This window comes from Saccopteryx bilineata, chromosome 2 (assembly GCF_036850765.1).
Source record: "Saccopteryx bilineata isolate mSacBil1 chromosome 2, mSacBil1_pri_phased_curated, whole genome shotgun sequence".
NCBI classification, from domain to species: domain Eukaryota; kingdom Metazoa; phylum Chordata; class Mammalia; order Chiroptera; family Emballonuridae; genus Saccopteryx; species Saccopteryx bilineata.
In genome coordinates this window covers 226,400,148-226,418,520 of record NC_089491.1, presented here as the reverse complement: position 1 = coordinate 226,418,520, position 18,373 = coordinate 226,400,148, and the positions used below count along the sequence as shown (strand labels likewise).

The window sequence follows — 18,373 nt, the reverse complement described above, 5'->3', positions numbered from 1 at the left end:
ACAGAGTTTAGGGACCAGGGACTCAGTAAAGGATGAGAAATGTAAAGTGAAAAGAGAAAGTGTTTTGTTTTGTTTTTACAAATTTAAGCAGATTTATAACCTAATTTCTGGTGCTGTAGATTTTTTTCCCCATGCAGTTATATAAGCTTTAAAGTAGACATATGCCTGGGAGGAGGATCTTGGTCTTAGTCTGGCTGAAAAAGTGCTCCAGAATTCAGGTTGGGTTGGTCACCAGAGCAGTATTGTACATGCACAGACCTGCATAAATGAGGCCCCCATGATTGTTTCTGGCTTTTCTTAGTGAAAAGCTCATCTTTGTTACAAAGGTCACTTATTCCTGGTTTCAGATTTTCTTATAGAATTGAAATGCTCATTGTTAAGTGTGTAGTACAGAGGAAAGGTCTCTGGGCCAGGAGATCAGGGATCTTTGGTTTGCCTCTAAGTAAGTGACACCGGGCCAGCTCCTCGCCTCTTTTCACTTGAAAATCATTTCTCTAGTGAAGATATTGTGCCTACAGTGGAGGTTCAGTTTTTTTGAGTAGCTAGCAGAAAGGTAGGCTAGCCCAGGTTTGGTAGTGTTAGCTTTCTGGGTTAAAATATTCATGCTTGATGTAGATTTCTCAAAATGTGGAAATGGGACCAGCCAGGACTATGGTTCTGTAGCAAAAACGAAACAACCCCCAAAATCCGATCATTGGAATTAAGAGTATATCAGTGGTTTTGGACCTTTTCTTTCTTAAAACCAAGAACTAAGAGTTAAAAGAATTAAAACTTGACTGAGAAGTGGATGGCAGCCTGGCTTAGATTCACCCCCTGTGCCCAGGCTTCTCTGCAGAGGGGTTGGGAAACTGCTTCCTGAGCCAAAACTTAATTTCCAAGGTGTAGGGACTTTAATGACTTGGAGACTATTACTGCGTTAGAAGTACTGTGAAAAAATTTAAGTTATTTATATGAATGATTTTTATATAAGGTCTACCGGAAAGTTCTATCCATTTTTGGAATAAAACAAAATATAAATTTTTCTTACCATCAATAAACTTTATTAAATAATATAATTGCCATTATTATTAATGATTTATTGCCAGCGTGAGGGCAATTTGTATATCCCATTTTTGAATAATGTTTTATCTTTTGATGCGAAAAATTGAACCAGTGCTTGTTTGATATCTTCTTCATTTTTGAATTTTTTGCCCTTCAAAAAATTTTGTAAGGATAAAAACAAGTGATAGTCGGAGGGTGCTAAGTCTGAGGAATATGGTGGATGCGACAGACATGCTTCTGTAGCATTTCTTCCTTGTTGAAATTCGTAAAAATTAAAGTGGTTTAAATGAACTTTATCAGTAGCCATGGGCACACTATCGCTTCACACATAAGACTAATGTGAATTAACTTTGTTTTAGTTAATTTCCTACATCAGTATGTATACATTAAGTGATAAAAATAGAGAGGCACACATGCGCCAAATAAACATGTGCTTATGTGTCGAAACTTGTTGTGATAGAGACAGAACTTTTTAGTAGACCTTATACTTTATTTGGTATAAAATTATTTCATTCTTTACTAGTAAAATATGATAAATGTTGAAATTTTTCTTTGGGGGTACATAAATCTCAAGCAAAAATACTGATTTCTAGTCAGTTATAAATTATTATGAAAACTGTTCATAACTTTTCACTGAACTCATTTAGGTAACTTAATATCCTGAGAGGTATTAACATTTCTATTTATTTCTCATTGATAGGGATCTAATCTAACATTTTAGGTAACTAATCAGATTTTAAGCAAAATATTTTTCCTTATCTATTTCCTTTAATTTAAGCGTATTTTTGAGAAAAATTAAATTTATCTTTTTGGAACAGGGTCATTATCGTTATTGTGCTGCTCTTTCTATGCTGGGGGAGTATGACTGGGCCCTGCAAGCAAACATTAAAGCTCAAACACTCTGTAAAAATGACCCTGAGGGAATCCAGGATCTAATTCAGCAGCATGTAACCTTACAAAAACAAATAGAAGACCTGCAAGGTATTTCACCTAAGATTCTTTCGGTTTCAGTTGAATTCCCTTTAAAATTTTTGAAGGTTGGTTTCTTGGATTAATGAAGGGCCATAAATCAGTTCTCAGATGATTTGTACTTACTTGTTGTCTTGGTCAGGTCACTTAAGTTTTCCATTTCTACCTGTATAGAATTATATTAGTGTTATATTCCATGAGGTACTTATAAATGATTTTTATTTTTACTTGAAACATTCAGCAATGAATTATCATATACTCTTGTATTGAAAACGATGCCTTTTTTAAAATTTGAAATAAAGGTAATCCTTTTTGAAACAAAATTGTTTTAAAATTATCCCCTTTACTATTGTGGTTATTTACTGAAGAAAATCCCATCAGTAGAGTTGTTTGATGCTTTTGTACCCAGTTTGTGGCTGATTTTATGTATAGCTCAGAAATTTCCTGTGCAGATTAGGAATTCTATAGTCCCTTATCCTACACTCTCTGTACAGGTCTTCCCTTTTTTTTCTTCTTTGGGTGTGTAGTATCTCATGAAGCTGAGCTGAGTGGTTCTGTTTCACTAGCAGATGTCATCCAGCCTAATATGATTATAAATAAGATTGTGAGCTTCTTGAAGACAGGTGTCACCTCTGATTCACATTTATATATTGCTGCATCTAGTCTGTGATCGCATCCAATGGGATGTCAGATAAAGTCTGTGTGACATTTTGTTGACACGATCATCAAACTAAAAGCATCTTGAAATGTAAAATTGCTTAGGTTTACTTTTCAGTTCTCTGAAGTTGAAAATCTTTTAAAGTATGTGTTACCAATGCACTAATTACTGAGTTATGTGTGTGATTGATTTTTATAGGTGGAACATCAACTAGGAATCTAATTAAAACCTTTTATGAAAGCAGGTAAGTTAATACCAGTCCAATCAGTAGCTGTTAACTTGGTGGAATGGCTTTGCCCTGTGAGTTTAAGAATTGCTGTGTCTGATGCTTTAGTAGCTAATAGCAACTACAGTAAAGTTGGGTTGGAAGGATGATAGGCGGTTTTTCAAGTGTCCCTGTTGAAGATCAGGTGACCTATAAATTGCCAGATTTGTTTTGCTGCTTCTTTTACTGAGGTATTTGTATATGTGTATATTGGAGATCAGTAGCCTAATTCTATGGGGAAAGGGGTGAAATGTTAATGGGATGTTACTGGGTTTGGGGACCAGTTTTGGCCACCAGATCCTGGCAACAGAGAGCAAGGGCACAGTCTGTGCCTTTTAACCCTTAACCTCTGTCCTGGAAACATCTGCCTCTAGACTCCCAATATATTTTCAAGGGCTAAGATGCTTCCTGTTAGACGATAGATTTGAGTATGCTTGCAGTGAAATAGCATCCAGGCTCTGCGTTTGTTACTTGGTGATTAAAGGAGATTAAGTTTTTTCTACATGCCTAAGATATTGAAGCAGTTAAATTTAAAACAAGGAAATTTAACTTATTTTAATATTAGAAACCAGAATACATTTCTTGAGTTTTCTTAATCTATTTTGAGTTTTTAATACCAAATGTAAAATAATATTTATGTATAATACCCACTGTCAGAGGTGGTGGAGATCCTTTTTAAAACAGTCTGGAATGGCTAAGACCTGTTTCTTTGAAGGTTAACTTTTTAAAAACGTATACTAATCAATAGAAATAAAAAGAGTCCTTTGATCCTCACTCAGGGCCTGCACATCTAGTTCATCAGTACCTGCGTTTAGTACTTCACTTAACTTTGTGGAGATCGAAAGAGATTCCAGAAAAACCACCCTTGAAATGGCAAGCGGTGGTTATCAGAATCTAAGGGTAAGCTCAGTTAAAAATAAGATGATATCAAGTATAGATAGTCTCACATTTTTACAATAATATTTCAGTGATAATGGAAACTAAATGTTTTGTTGATATGAAACATTTTGCCTATCAATATCAAGAGAATGATTCTTTTTAATAAATAATAGGACTGACTCTTATAACTAAGTAAAAATAATATTTCGTTATCACAGAATTCATTTTGCATTCACATTTGTATATTTTCAAACTATTTTTTTCTTAAATTTTATTTTATACTTGAGCGGTTCTCTTTGTATGCCTTCCCTTTACATGTCTCTCAGTCAGTCACTTGGGAGTGAGTGCCAGTGGAGTCTGGTGGCCAAGTCACCCCACCGCTTACAATGCTTTGGGTTTTTCTTTTCCTGTCTTTCATCATTTGCAGTCTACATGGCTGCCTGGCACTGTAACAAACCACCCACCCCATTTGCTGTGTCAGGCCTGGGAGGCACGCCAGCCCCTCTGCCGGATGGGTTTCCACAGCCCCTGTTGCTCTTCATGGTGGCCAGAGCCCTTGATTCATTGCTGTGCTAATGGCTCCTTAGGGCACCTGTGGGCCTCTAGCCTGGCTCTGGGACCAGTGTCCCAGACGAACTGCATCTGAGTTTTTTTCTGAATTACAGTGTACTCAAAACTCAGCAGGTATCACCAGGTCCACATTTATATTTCTCTCCGGGGATTTGGGGGGGGGGGAGAGAACAGTGTTTTGGGTTAGATGGCTATTAGGCATTGGAGGGAACTTTTTCAACCGACGCTATAGTTCTTTTCTTGTTAATAATGAAAACCCCATGGAGGCTTTGTTCACTATAAGTGTTGCTGGAGCGAGCACAAGGAGGCTGTGTCCAGTTAGGGAGAGGAGCGTAAGGAAAGACGCAATGGTATTCGTACATACAGACGCTGAACACCACTCATGCTGGGTATCGGAATTGTCAGACCACAGCCTCTTATCATTAGTTATCATTTTGTTTGTTCATTTAGGCTTAATTACCACCTAGGTATTTTATGCACTTGAATAAGCGCTATAATCTATATTATTATTATATTTATTATATTATTATTTAGTTATTGAATTCTTCATGACTTTTTTTTTTTAAGTCTCATTAATTCTATTTTCATGGGTAGGTGGTAGAGGAAGCTTTGATGATAGATGATTGTGACTGTCTCCCTGAATTTATACCAGTACCAGGTGAGTGTTTCTTTGCACAAATTTTTGCTGAGCTAATATAGAATTGTCCAAACTGTGCCCCAAGTTTGCACCAGCCTCGTTCGTACTTGTTCTATTACTACATGGTGGGCAGTTCCGTGTGAGTCAATACTCAGTCTTTTCACATTATGTGAGAAATCTAATTTTGGAACTCCAAATAAAAGTAATGGAAAGGAAAGGTGAGACTCTGCTTGGTTTGCTGTCTAATTTCCATGAGGCCAGTGTTTTCAGCTTTCATATCATTATCTCCCCCCAGCCAAGGAGCCTTTCTAGACTTTTCTGTAATTGCCTCCCCATGAAATTTTAATACCAGACACTATGTCTTTACATAATGTACATACAACTCTGCTTTGTATACAGGGTGGAGCAAAAGTAGGTTTACAGTTGTTTGTATATGGAAAATAATATATTAATAAATAATACAAGAATAAATTGTTTTGCGTACTCCTGTCAGCCCACTTTTGCCCCCATCCTCTATAGCTTTAGGCTACCCCTGTGTTTTGGTCCTTCGACCCCGCCGGGGTTGCGACCCACAGGTTGAGAACCGCTGCTCTATAGAAAGGTAGATTTTCTTTGTTTCCTAGTAACAAACTTTCACCCTGTTAGGAGTGACATCATCTTTGTTGAGCATGGATGCTTTAGGCTAATACTCATTTATTTTAATTGTATGCACCTAGTGCATGTATTTGTTGCCACATCTAGTGAGCAGCAGACATAACAGGGCCTTATGGACTTGGCGTCACTGGGCAATAAAGGGTCCCAGAGAAGCACAGATGTCCATGCTTCATTTATTTCTCAATCTCCCTTTGACCAGATTTTGATGGAAATCATTCTAGAGTGGATTACATGCTCCCCTGCCTTTTAAAACAGTTTAAGAAAGTAGAGATTTTCTTAATGCCTCACAGTTGTTACCTCCACCTCTTACGCATTTTTTCCGGGGTTCTTGCAGGGAGATTGCGACCTTCTAGTCAATCCTGTTGCCCTCTTTTCTTTTCTCTGGTTTGTTGGTTCTTTTGTTTTCTTTTCAGTATTTCTGCTTCTGGCAGCCGTTTCTGTCTTTTTCTGTCCTCTGCTTCCTGCGGTTCTGTCCTCTCTTAGGCGCCCATGCCACATGCCCCGCTACTCACTGCTGGGTTTTCCATTGGGTCAGCACCTCAGCAGGATTGTAAAGAGGGGAGACTTAGGTGATTGTCTTACCTGGTGTAACTATAATAGCATGTGCAAAGTCTTTGAGGATAAAACTTTCTTTTGGAAAAAGCTATTAATTTATTGATATTTCTTAGGCCATTACCATCAGATAGTACATTTAAATAAATAACTTAAATACTATCCACACTTCAGCATCCATATTCAGTCGAAGAAATGGTGGTCCCAAGGTTAGGGTTAAGTAGTATTGCCTTAGGTCACTCAGCAGAAATCAAACTAGAACTCCTCTGCCTTTCTAGAAGCCTCTTCTGTTTTCTGAGGCCACCAAGACCAGCTTGAGCTCTCATCCTGTCCTGGTTACAAGGGCTCTGACCTGCCTCTGCCATCTCTCCAAGGGCTACCAGCAGACACATGGTCCCTATTGCTGTGCACAGCTTGGCAGTCTGTCCCCTGCCCAGAAGTGCACCCACCTCCTGCCTCCTGCCGGGGGTAAAGGCTGAACTCACAGAGCTGAAGAAGCAGAAGCATGGCCCATCACCCTCCTCACAACCTGCTTTAGCAGCCCCTTTTCAACCTCTGTTCTTCCCAGATGCACCAAGTCACATAGGGTTACTCAATGTTTCTTAAGAGGGACTCCGCTCTGGGATTTGGCCCATTCTATGCAAATCCTACTTATTCTCTAAAACTGAACACACATGCTGCGAGCCCACTAATGCTTCTCCCAGCCACTCCACTCTCTGTGGCTCCCTTCTGTGAGTTGTTAAGAGCATTTACTGTGGAATTAATTTGTCAGTAACAGCATAGTATATTCTTTTCTTCTTAATAGGGATTGTTGTTAATTATTGCAGAGACTGTCTTTTCTTTCCATCTGATTGTAAACTGAGAATAGAAACTACACCCTGTGTCTCTGTGTCTTCTCTAGGTCTACATAACAACAACTGTTATAACTTATAATAATTTTATAGCATACACAAGCAAACATCATCAGTAGCTTCTTTTTTGACTTACCTGTTTGTAGTTACACTTGTGGTATTGCTTTCTTATTCAGTTTTATGTATTTTTTATTGCTTTACTTTTTAAGCTTGTACATTTTAATGACCAGATTTTAGGACAAATACTTTTTATATTCATAGGTCAGCCTCCAAAATATAAAGGAAAACAAAAATCCCGAAACAATGAATTGGAGCTCAGGTATGGCTTTTATCTAAGGTTTTTTTGTTTCTTCCCCTAATGCCCTCATTCCAAGAAAAAAAGGAAAAGAAAAGAATCTCTTTCCCATAGTGGCTACTTTTACAGATGTATGATATATTATGTTGAGTCCTAAAATCCTTTTAGATATCAAAAGCATGTCATTTTTGAATATAGAATTATGAATCCTGATGTTAATACTGATTTCTGAAAGTCATAGATACATACATATACTAGTATTAATTTTTTAAAATTCCAGAACACATGCTCATAAGACTATTCAGAGAAATATAAAGCAAAAATTAGCCTCTTTCTTTGCTGACCTTAATCCACCTCCCGTAGTTTCTTTTCTAGTGGCCTCCTTCAGGAACTCACTGTTCACTGTGTCCTGGCTCTTTGGAAACTTCCCCTGCATACACAGGCATGGGTATGCTCGTGTTCAGAGGCCCTGTCAGTGATTATCATGGGAGGAAAGTATTTCTTGATGAACCAACATTTAAAATTAATTCATCTACTCCCCCCCCCTATTTCTAATCTTATAGGGATTTTTATTGTGACTGTCGTTGGATGTAGAGATGAATTTGGGGAGCAACAGCACCATAGTGGTCTTTCAACCAGGAGCCTGGGCCTTTCCATGTACTTAGTGGTTCGAGGGACATTCAGTACATGTATTTCTTCTTTATAGAAGCAGACTGTTTTATGCTAAAATCATTCAAAGCAACATTTTTCTGTTTTGGTTCTAGCTCACAAGGGAGTTTACCAGCAGATTGGAAGAGCATCTTGGAGAAACAGTTTTCTAAGTCTTCCAGAGCCGCACACCAGGTAAGGGAATGGCTCTTCTGATGGGAAAAGCAAGCTCTAAACAAGAGATTTTCCACAAGAATTAATCTAGTTATGCACGTCTCTAATATTTTTTTTCCTATATTTACTTATTTTAATTTTAGTTATGGACATACAATTTAATGTGATTACTGAGAAATGAAACTATCACTGATTTATTTATTTTTTTAAACTATCACTAATTTAGATTCTACCTTTTTAATTATGTTAACCAGAGATTTAACTAACAGCTAACATAGCAGAATTGTTTCTTTCCCAGAGGTTTAACAGGAAGATTTTCTTGACAGGATTTTGCTAATATCATGAAGATGCTGCGGAGCTTGATCCAGGACGGGTACATGGCGCTGCTGGAGCAGCGGTGCCGGAGCGCCGCCCAGGCCTTCTCGGAGCTGCTCAGCGGCCTTGATCCCCAGAAAATCAGGGTAGATTCTCCGTCCCCTGACTCGTGTTTGTCAGCGCCCACATGCTCCAGGTGGAAGAGAACCAGGCTCCAACTTCACTGTCGGCAGCAGACCTTCGGCCTTGCCCATGTGGCCCTGCCCACGTGGCCAGAATCTCCTCCAGGCTGCGAGGAGTAGGCCACGCTCCCACTCAGCCCCGCACCCTCGCTCAGCCTTCACGCTCTCACTCAGCACACCATCCTGGCTCTGACTCTCCCCTTGCTCTCCAGTTGCTGTTCATTAGAACTCCTGGCCTTCTTTCCCATAAAAATGCTAAATCAAGGATTTGCACGCAGAAAGTATTAGCTAGGTCCATAAATAATTTATGCAGGGTTGTAAGAGAGCAAATGTTGTCATCTGTCACTAGTATGCCACTAGTATGCACTTAACATGCAAAAGAGAATAACTGAAGTTATGAACCATGCCTTTAAGGGACTCTGAGACAGCAAGTCTATTTTATATATCTGATAGAAATATATTTTTGCAAATATATTTTCTAATTCTGTTTGGCCTCGATCTCAATCCCAGTGATTAGTGAGATTTTATTTTACTTTTTCTGTTGTAGCTAACAGGCTGGTATGATGCAAATTGGGCAGAATTATCTTCATATTTTTAACTGTAACATTTTTATTGACAGCAATTGAACCTGGCCATGATTAACTATGTCTTAGTGGTCTACGGACTTGCTATTTCTCTACTTGGAGTAGGACAGCCTGAGGTAAGATTGGTAAAAGAAATAACAACTTAAATATGCCATTGAATTTAGAAGATACATAAAAGTGGTTTTCCCATTTGGGCTTATTTTCATCTTCATACTTTCTTGATAATTGTTTCTGAAATGTCTAAGTTGAATTAAGTTTATAGTCCCATTAGAAAAAAGCTGTGTCAGACAACCGGTAGTAATCTGTTTTCTTTTTGTATGAAAAGTAAAGGGCCTAATATGTATATTGTGATACATTAGGAAAAAAGCAAGTTGGAGAACATAACAAACATTGTGATAACACTTATGTACTACTTGGAAAACATACATCATAATAGTGTATATTATTTATGGCTATCTGTGTGTTTTGTACAAGTTAAAAACATGGACTAGTCTTACATCAAATTTAAGATAACAATTGCATTTAGTGGTGGAAGAAAGGAATGGGCCTGGGAAGGTTAGGAAAGGGAGTTCAACTTTTAGTTTTTTAAAAAACTAAAGTAAAAATGATAATATCTCTTTGTTCTGGGCTATGAGTACTTGGGGTATTTTCTTACTTTTTAGATTGTAGTCTTTCCATAATCACATAGTTATACTTTGCATGCATGGTTTTGAGTTTTTGATAAAGGTTGAAATGACTCTAGAATTACCTTGGGTGTAATATAGTACTGTATATTCTTGCGACCAACTTGAGCTGCAAGCTTCCTCGTCTAGTGGAAGGCGTACTTCTCATTGCTACCACAGAAGGATCAAGTCATTTTCATGTTCACTCTCCCGGAGTTCTCAGTGCCCGAGGTTCGTGGCCCTTGTCCTGGATGTAACAAATGAGCGTCTGCCATTAAGGCCTGTTTACTAGATTGTTGGAGACGAAGTTCGTGATCTTAGTTCTTTTATTCTTGGCAGAGTAATAGTATCTTATTTTCGCTTTATTAGAGTTGAAGTGATAGTTTAGCACATTAGTGATTTACTTTGAAGTAGTGAGACTGAGTAAAGAAAAGAAACAAGTATGATTGAACTTGAACCTTGTAAAGAATTTCATCATTCAGAGTTGCCTCAGAAGGAAGTGATATATCCGTTCCAGTACAGCCCTAAAAACATTGTTGAAATGCCTTCTTTGAAACTGGCCTCAAAGCTTCACGAACAACATTTGTAGTGATGTTTGTTTTCCACAATGGATGAGATTAGCAGTATTGCCTAGAGTTAAGTGTCTTTGGATTTTTTTCAAAACAAAATTTATAAATGGCACAGAGGTTTCACAGTTGAGAATATTCAAAAGAATATACCCGAAGCTCTGTGAAGAGCTGTTTTTAATATTGAGCATTTATCTGTCATTTGTCGCAAAACATGGCAACATCATTGGGGTGCCCATGATCCCAAGTGAGCAGCACTCACTGGGTCTTTGCATACAGGTTATTCTTACTGTGAAGTCACGCCATGGGGCGTTTGCCAGCACACACTCTCGGTGAGTGTCAGTAAATGCTTGTTTGGGTGCTGGTTGATGTATTCAGTGCCAGCTTGTCAATTTGGAACTGGATCATTTGGTTGTGAGTATTCGTATGATCCAAATTTATACAGTTGCTAAGAAAATGAAATGCAGAAGGTGTAATTTTGCCATAGAAATTCTGGACAGTTATTTTTAACATTGTACAGAAACAATCAACCTTGTGGTAAAATCGCTTCTAGCATTTATATTTTTGTGTAAGTGATTATTGCTCTTACTGTTGTTGAAGGAGCTATCTGAAGCTGAAAACCAATTTAAGAGGATGATTGAACACTACCCCAATGAGGGACTTGATTGCTTGGCCTACTGTGGAATTGGAGAAGTATATTTGAAGAAAAACAGGTGAGTGGAAACCAAACTAGTTTATGCTCCTGGCTGGTAACTCATTCAGAATCTAATGTGTGATGATGCCTTTTCTGAAATTACTTTGGTATCTTTTCTGTGGCACATTATTATAATTGTGTTTATTACTTTGAGGATTGGCATTTAATAACAATATTAAAGGAAGGGCAATCAAACCTATTTCCAATGCTTCCTAATTTTGAATCTAGTAAGAAATTAAATAACAGTAATTTGACACAGTGTCTTATTTTATCTTTAGGTATATGTCATTTTAAATGGTGATGGTTTTGATATAAATTAATGCTTTACAAGTCATATTGTTTAATTTTGGGGTTAAATACCAATTTCCCAGAAACACCTCTAATGAAGATGGTCTTAATATAAGGTTACAGCTATGTTCAAAGACATCATGAGTTAGGAATTAAAATTTCTAATCTGAATTTATATTATAGTTGGAATCCTTACTCAAAGTTTAATATATAGCTGTTCCTTAAATTTTATATGTGTTCACTCCCCAAATTGCTGTATGAACTTTAGGGGACAGAATTACACCTTGAGCTTTAAAAAATATTCTCCTATTCCTGCCACTTGTACCCAGTATGATGTAGGTATGTTAGATAACTATAAAGAAATAATTGTTGAATGATTTATAACTTTTAATTATCTTAAGTTTTCATCTAATATTTTAGGAGAAATTTTATTAGACCATTGGGAACCCAATCTTAGAGTGTGCCTGGAACCTCCTTTATAGATTTTTAACAATTAAAGAAATTCTTTTACTTCCTGAAGTTACTGTCTGGCCAGGCTAACTTATATTAAGGATTAGGTAGAGAGAAGTAAGGATTTAGCAATCTGTATAGCAATAGCAAATGAAGTTAATTTCAAAGTTTAGCATAAACTGTCTAGGCTGAACATACCTGTATAATGCAGCAGTCACTTTGCAGATCTTCTCAAGGCCTAGACAAATAACATAAATGTGTAAGATCATTGAGATGTGGTAAACGAAAATGTCTGCCATATTGAAAGGCTTTTGAATTCTAATTTCAAAATAATATGATGTGCTATGTGCTGTTTTTGCCATTGTAATGTGCAGTTTCTGGTTTATAGTCCTATTGTTTGGAACTGTCTAGATGGTGGATGGTGATGTAGCAACACAGGCAAAAATAAGTTTTTAGCCCTGACCTGATAGCTTGGTTGGTTAGAGCATCGTCCAAAAATGTGAAGGTTGTGGGTTCAATCCCTGGTCAATGCACATACAGGAACAGCTTGATGTTTTTGTCTCTCTCTCCCTCTCTACCTTCTTCCTAAATTAATTTTTAAGAAAACCTATAAAAATGTTTTAAATTGGGAAATTATTTTAAGATTGAAGAAAGCAGGAAAAACACTTTCTTTAGTCTGACGAGAAGATTATAGACTTGATCGCCTTTGTTATCTAATATTTTAGTATCTTTTGTTGAATGGACTATGAGAATCCATGGAATTATTTTTTTAACCGTAAGTCAAATTAGATTAAAACATTTCCTATATATAACTAAACCAATTTGCATACACATTTGTTCTGTTAAAATAATTCACAGCTTTATGGTTGAAGAAAGATGTTCAGATTATACTATTTTTTTAACAAATTTACAGCAGGGCCTGAGCAGGCGGTGGCACAGTGGATAGAGCATTGGACTGGGAAGCAGAGGACCCAGGTTCAAAACCCTGAGGTCGCCAGCTTGAGCGTAGGCTTATCCAGCTTGAGCACAGGCTCGCTAGCTTGAGTGCTGGGTCGCTGGCTTGAGCCCAAAGATCGCTGGCTTGAGTCCAAAGATCGCTGGCTTGAGCCCAAAGATCGCTGGCTTGAAGCCCAAGGTCGCTGGCTTGAGCAAGGGGCCATTCGCTCTGCTGTAGCCCTCTGGTCAAGCAAGGTACATAGGAAAAAGCAATCAATGAACAATTAAGATGCCACAATGAAGAATTGATGCTTCTCATCTTCCTTCTTTCCTTCCTTCCTTCCTTCCTTCCTTCCTTCCTTCCTTCCTTCCTTCCTTCCTGTCTGTTTGTATCTATCTGTCCCTCTCTCCGACTCTCTCTGTCTATGTCAAAAAAAATTTTTTTTCAGTAGGGTGATTTTTACAATAGTTGTCTTAATAGAATCAGGTTTAAAAATTTTTTTTTTCCTATTTATGGTTAATGAGTTGAAGTGAAGGGTTGGTATTTCTCTTCAGTAATCTACTTTAGTTTAATAGATGAAACATAAAAGTCAAACAACCATGTTGTTCAATATTCTGTTTTAATTGCTGGAAACTTTAAAAAATAACTTTCAACTTTAGAAAGCACTTGTGTGCACCTACCATAATAAAGCCAGTGTCCAGGCAGGTTTGTGATTAATTTATGTTACTTTTAATAAGCAAACAACAATAAAGAAAGTATAGGTAATAGTGACTATTCTATACAGTGATTTCTCAAATGTACTCTTACTAGTTAGCTTGAAATCTCTGACTTTTGTTCTGGAGAATGAAGATTCATGTCACATCTTTTAATACTGTTTTTTTGTTTTGTTTTTTTCATAATTATGACTAGGTTTCTAGATGCTCTTAATCACTTTGAGAAAGCAAGAACCTTGATTTTTCGACTTCCTGGTGTGTTAAGTTGGCCCACAAGTAACGTGACTATTGAGGAGACTCATCCAGGGAGAGTAAAGGTAATCATTTATTTCTGCGGAGAGCTTCCCACTAACTGTAAAATCCAGTCCACACTGACTCAGGCATCAGAAAACAGAGAGGCAGGGGCCGTCAGTCCTCAGCTCCCCACAGCCACGTCCTCTTTAAGGTCTAGTAAGAATCACTAGAGTTAACTAGATGTTTTCTGTGTGCCAGTCACAGCTGCCACATTTCATTATCTTTAATTTTCCCAGCAGTCCTACCAGTTTGAGTACTGTAATTGTTCCCATTTTTCAGAGGAGGGAGATTTAAATTTAGAGGAGTTAAGTAATGATCTCAGGATTAAACAGCTGGGAAATAGTGGAGCTGGAACTTGACTCTTGCATTCTGATTTCAGTGCACATTATAAAGCAGAAAGGCATTGCTGTCCTTACAGAAGTGTATAGCATGGTTGTTTTATCATAGTGACTGTAGCTCTTGAGAGGTGGTACATGAGACCTCAGAAAATATAAATTCAGTCCTATATCCAGAAGCATAGGCTGCTTTGCTAGTTTTCAAAAGCCTAAATTATGTGTGAATTGACTAGAACAGGCCTTTAGTTGTGGTAATCCTTGGCATGTACTCAGAGCTTTCTTTTGTCCAAAGCTTTTAAAAGCATAGGGGTCAACTCATACAACTCAAAGGATGTGAATAGACATGTGTCAGGAAGTTATACAAGTAACCAATAAGCATTTGAATAGTGTTCAACAACATTCGCTATCAAAGAAATGAAAATTAAAACCATAATGAGATATTGCTTCACATCTACTAGGATGGTTATCATCAAAAAGGTAGCCAACAACAAGTTTCGATAGGATGTGGAGAAATCCAAACCTTCGTACATTGGCGGTGGGTGTTTAAAATGGTGCTGCTGCTTTGGAAAATAGTCTGGTACTTCCTCACTATGTTAAAGAATGAGTTATCGTGTGACCCAGCAGTTCCATCGCTAGATATATATATAGAGAAAAGAAAGCACAAGTTCTCACAAAAACTTGTACATGAATGTTCATAACAACAGTATTTATAACAGTCAGATGTGTTTGTTTATACAACTGAATATTTTTCAGTGGTAGAAAGGCATAAAGTACTGATGTGTGCTACAACATAAATGAACCTCAAAAACATGCTGAGTGAAAGAAGCCAGACACAAAAGACTACATATTGTATGATCCTATTCATGTGAAATCTTCAGAATAGGCAAATCTCCATAGAGTCAGACAGAAAGTAGATGAGTGGTTGTGATGAGGTAGGGATTAAGGGAAATTGGGGAAGGACTGCTAATGGGTAGGGGCTTCTTGCTGGGTGATGAAAATGTCAATTTAGAATTCAGTGGTCGGCAAACCGTGGTTCTTTGGCCCCTTGAGTGTTTAGCAAAGGCCAGCTTGGGAGTACCCTAATTAAGTTAATAACAATGTACCTACCTATATAGTTTAAGTTTAAAAAATTTGGCCTTTAAAAGAAATTTCAATTGTTGTACTGTTAATATTTGGCTCTGTTGACTAACTTGTTTGCCGACCACTGATTATATTGTGGTGATGGTCGTACAATCCTGGGAGTCCACTACAAACGTACTTTATGCAAATTGGATGGTATGTGAGTGATATCTTACCTGAAGCTCGTATTAAAAAAAGTAAGACACAAAACAGGGATCATTGGGTTTTCCTCTCTTTATACTACAAGGGAGGGAGGCAGAAGAACTGTTGATGACAAAGGCAGCTCTGGGAGCATGCTTAAGTCTCTTGGAGGTTTCAGGAGTAGGGGACAGTTCTTCCTGGAAGGCAGGAACGAGCAAGGTGCCTGTATAAGGGGGGCGGGGCTGTGAGTGAAAGTGGTAGGATCCCAGGTGAAGGGCCATTGGGAAGGAGACCCCTGGAGTCCTAAGGGTTATTCTACCTTATTTGTAGAATTGTAAAATAAGGTTTGATGGTTATAACAGGGTAAGATTTTTATTCTGGCTTTGAAATTCTGGAAAAATTTAATCTTTGCACCTTTGCGCCTCCCCCCCTTGCCATCATTCTCTCTTGGCATGCCTCTATGTCAGTCTCCTTCTACAAGGAAAATGTTAAAAAGTGGCATGTAGTTTTTCTTGGCTAAAAACATTTAATTAAAATTTAACTTAAAAATTCCTATGCTGAAAATATTTTGATGGCAAGAGGTTATTGATATAGCAAGCATTTTGACTGACAAATTAGTGTTGTAGCAGTATCATTTTTGTTTATTTTTGTTTTAGAGGCTGTTAGAGAAATTTATTGAAGAATGCAGGTTCCCTCCAGTGCCAGATGCCATTTGTTGCTATCAAAAGTGCTATGGATATTCCAAAATCCAGATATACATAACAGATCCAGACTTTAAGGTAAATAGTCAATCTCTACTGGGACATTAACTTGCACATTTGTGCCTTAAAATGAATTCAGAACAAATCGTGTAATTGGAGGCACCAAGTTCTCTGGCTTGCCAGTAGTTTTATGTCCTGTTGTCCACCCCTCCTTGGACTTTGCTAGGTCTAGGTCATCAGAGTTGCTGAAATGAACACTGAGGGCCCAGTGGGGACCTGGGAAGGGGCTGGCTAATCCCATTTCCTCTTTCCAGCCACTGTGTTCCTGGCAACACAGGAAACAAAATGGGGTTGTTACCTCTGAGATGTTACAATTCTAATGTATAAACTGACTCCAAGAATTTAAAGGCCCTTATAATAACTGAATTGACTCTCAGAAACCTAAGTGTGAGACCAAGTCTGGAATTTTTTTTTTTAAATTTTTTAATGTATTGATTGATCTTAGAGAGAGAGAAACATCAATTTGTTGTTCTACCTATTTATACATTTATTGGTTGATTCTTTTTTTTTTAATTTTTTTAATTTTTTATTTTTTTACAGAGACAGAGAGAGTGATAGACAGGGACAGACAGACAGGAACGGAGAGAGATGAGAAGCATCAATCATTAGTTTTTCATTTCGCGTTGCAACACCTTAGTTGTTCATTGATTGCTTTCTCATATGTGCCTTGACCGTGGGCCTTCAGCAGACTGAGTAACCCCTTGCTGGAGCCAGCAACCTTGGGTTCAAGCTGGTGGGATTTTGCTCAAACCAGATGAGACCGCGCTCAAGCTGGTGACCACGGGGTCTCGAACCTGGGTCCTCTGCATCCCAGTCTGATGCTCTATCCACTGCGCCACTGCCTGGTCAGGCCAAGTCTGGAATTTAATTGAGTAAATTACTCAGAGTTAGTTTTCAAGAATATGATATGATAGCGCCTGACCAGATGCTCTATCCAGTGCGCCATCTCCTGGTCAGGCCAAGTATGGAATTTAATTGAGAAAATTAGTTACTCAGCGTTAGTTTACCAGAAGGTTGCAAAAAAAAAAAAAAGCTCACCAGCTTGGACTCAAGGTTGCTGGCTCGAGCAAGGAGTTACTCAGTCTGTTGAAGGCCCACAATCAAGGCACATATGAGAAAGCAATCAGTGAACAACTAAGGTGTAGCTACGAAAAACTGATGATTGATGCTTCTCATCTCTCTCCGTTCCTGTCTGTCCCTATCTAACCCTCTCTCTGTCTCTGTAAAAAAAAAATTTTTTTAAATAAGTAAACAGCTTTTTGTCTTAATATGCACTGTGAGTGAGAGAGAATTTATGTGTGTGTAAGAGAGAGGAAACACCTTTAAAGTGTGAATTAAAAAAATTTTATCCCCCCAGGGTTTTATACGAATCAGCTGTTGCCAGTACTGCAGAATAGAATTCCACATCAACTGTTGGAAGAAGTTAAAAGCAACAACCTTTAATGATAAAATTGACAAGGTAAGGCTAATAAAATTGGACTTTCTAATATACCAATTGTACATTTATTTTTCCCCTCGAGAATCTTAAATGAATATAAATTCCTTCCAGTGCATTTTGACATAAAGTTTTAAATTAAAATTTTAATTACAATGTTGAAAATCAGTTTTTGTTTTTATTTACTACAAGTGTAAAGGCAATAACCATAAAAATCTTCAAAAAATTATTTAACCACTTTACATTGGGAATATTATGATCAAAGATAAGAATTTTGCCTGGCCTGTGCTGGCGCAGTGGATAGAGCATCAGCCTGGAATGCTGAGATCTCTGGTTCAAAACCCTGGGCTTGCTCAGTCAAGGCACATATGAGAAACAGTTGATGGTTCCCACTTTTCCCCCACCCTTTCTCCTCTCTCAAAAATCAATAAATAAAATCATAGAAAAATAAATAAATAAAGACCTATAATATTTTTAAAATAGTAATAAGTAAATAAAAATTTTAATATTTAGTTTTAAAATATAGTTCTTAAGTTATGCATTGCCAATTTTAGTCCTTCAGGCATCTTTCATTAAATTACTTTAAAATTATGATGTAGAATTGGGGTTTCAGATTTTTTTTTTTCTGCCAAAATTTGATGAGATAATTTGTACTAAGGATCAACTTAAATTTTATACTGCCTCTTCTCATTGGAGTTTCTCCT

At 37.6% G+C, this 18,373-nt stretch overlaps 1 protein-coding gene across 11 annotated transcripts in view; it reads left to right on the top strand.

Annotated features, from left to right (window-relative positions):
• The window catches only part of TTC3 (tetratricopeptide repeat domain 3), a 125,468-nt gene that overhangs the window by 45,520 nt on the left and 61,575 nt on the right, over positions 1-18,373 (top strand). For all 11 annotated transcript variants that reach the window (XM_066259391.1, XM_066259401.1, XM_066259402.1 and 8 more), the window contains 12 exons: positions 1,860-2,022; positions 2,867-2,912; positions 3,713-3,833; positions 4,977-5,040; positions 7,338-7,395; positions 8,136-8,214; positions 8,520-8,654; positions 9,310-9,390; positions 11,103-11,215; positions 13,781-13,901; positions 16,130-16,252; positions 17,592-17,693. In XM_066259391.1, coding sequence (XP_066115488.1) covers positions 1,860-2,022; positions 2,867-2,912; positions 3,713-3,833; positions 4,977-5,040; positions 7,338-7,395; positions 8,136-8,214; positions 8,520-8,654; positions 9,310-9,390; positions 11,103-11,215; positions 13,781-13,901; positions 16,130-16,252; positions 17,592-17,693 — 1,206 coding nt within the window. The remainder of the gene's footprint in view (positions 1-1,859; positions 2,023-2,866; positions 2,913-3,712; positions 3,834-4,976; positions 5,041-7,337; positions 7,396-8,135; positions 8,215-8,519; positions 8,655-9,309; positions 9,391-11,102; positions 11,216-13,780; positions 13,902-16,129; positions 16,253-17,591; positions 17,694-18,373) is intronic.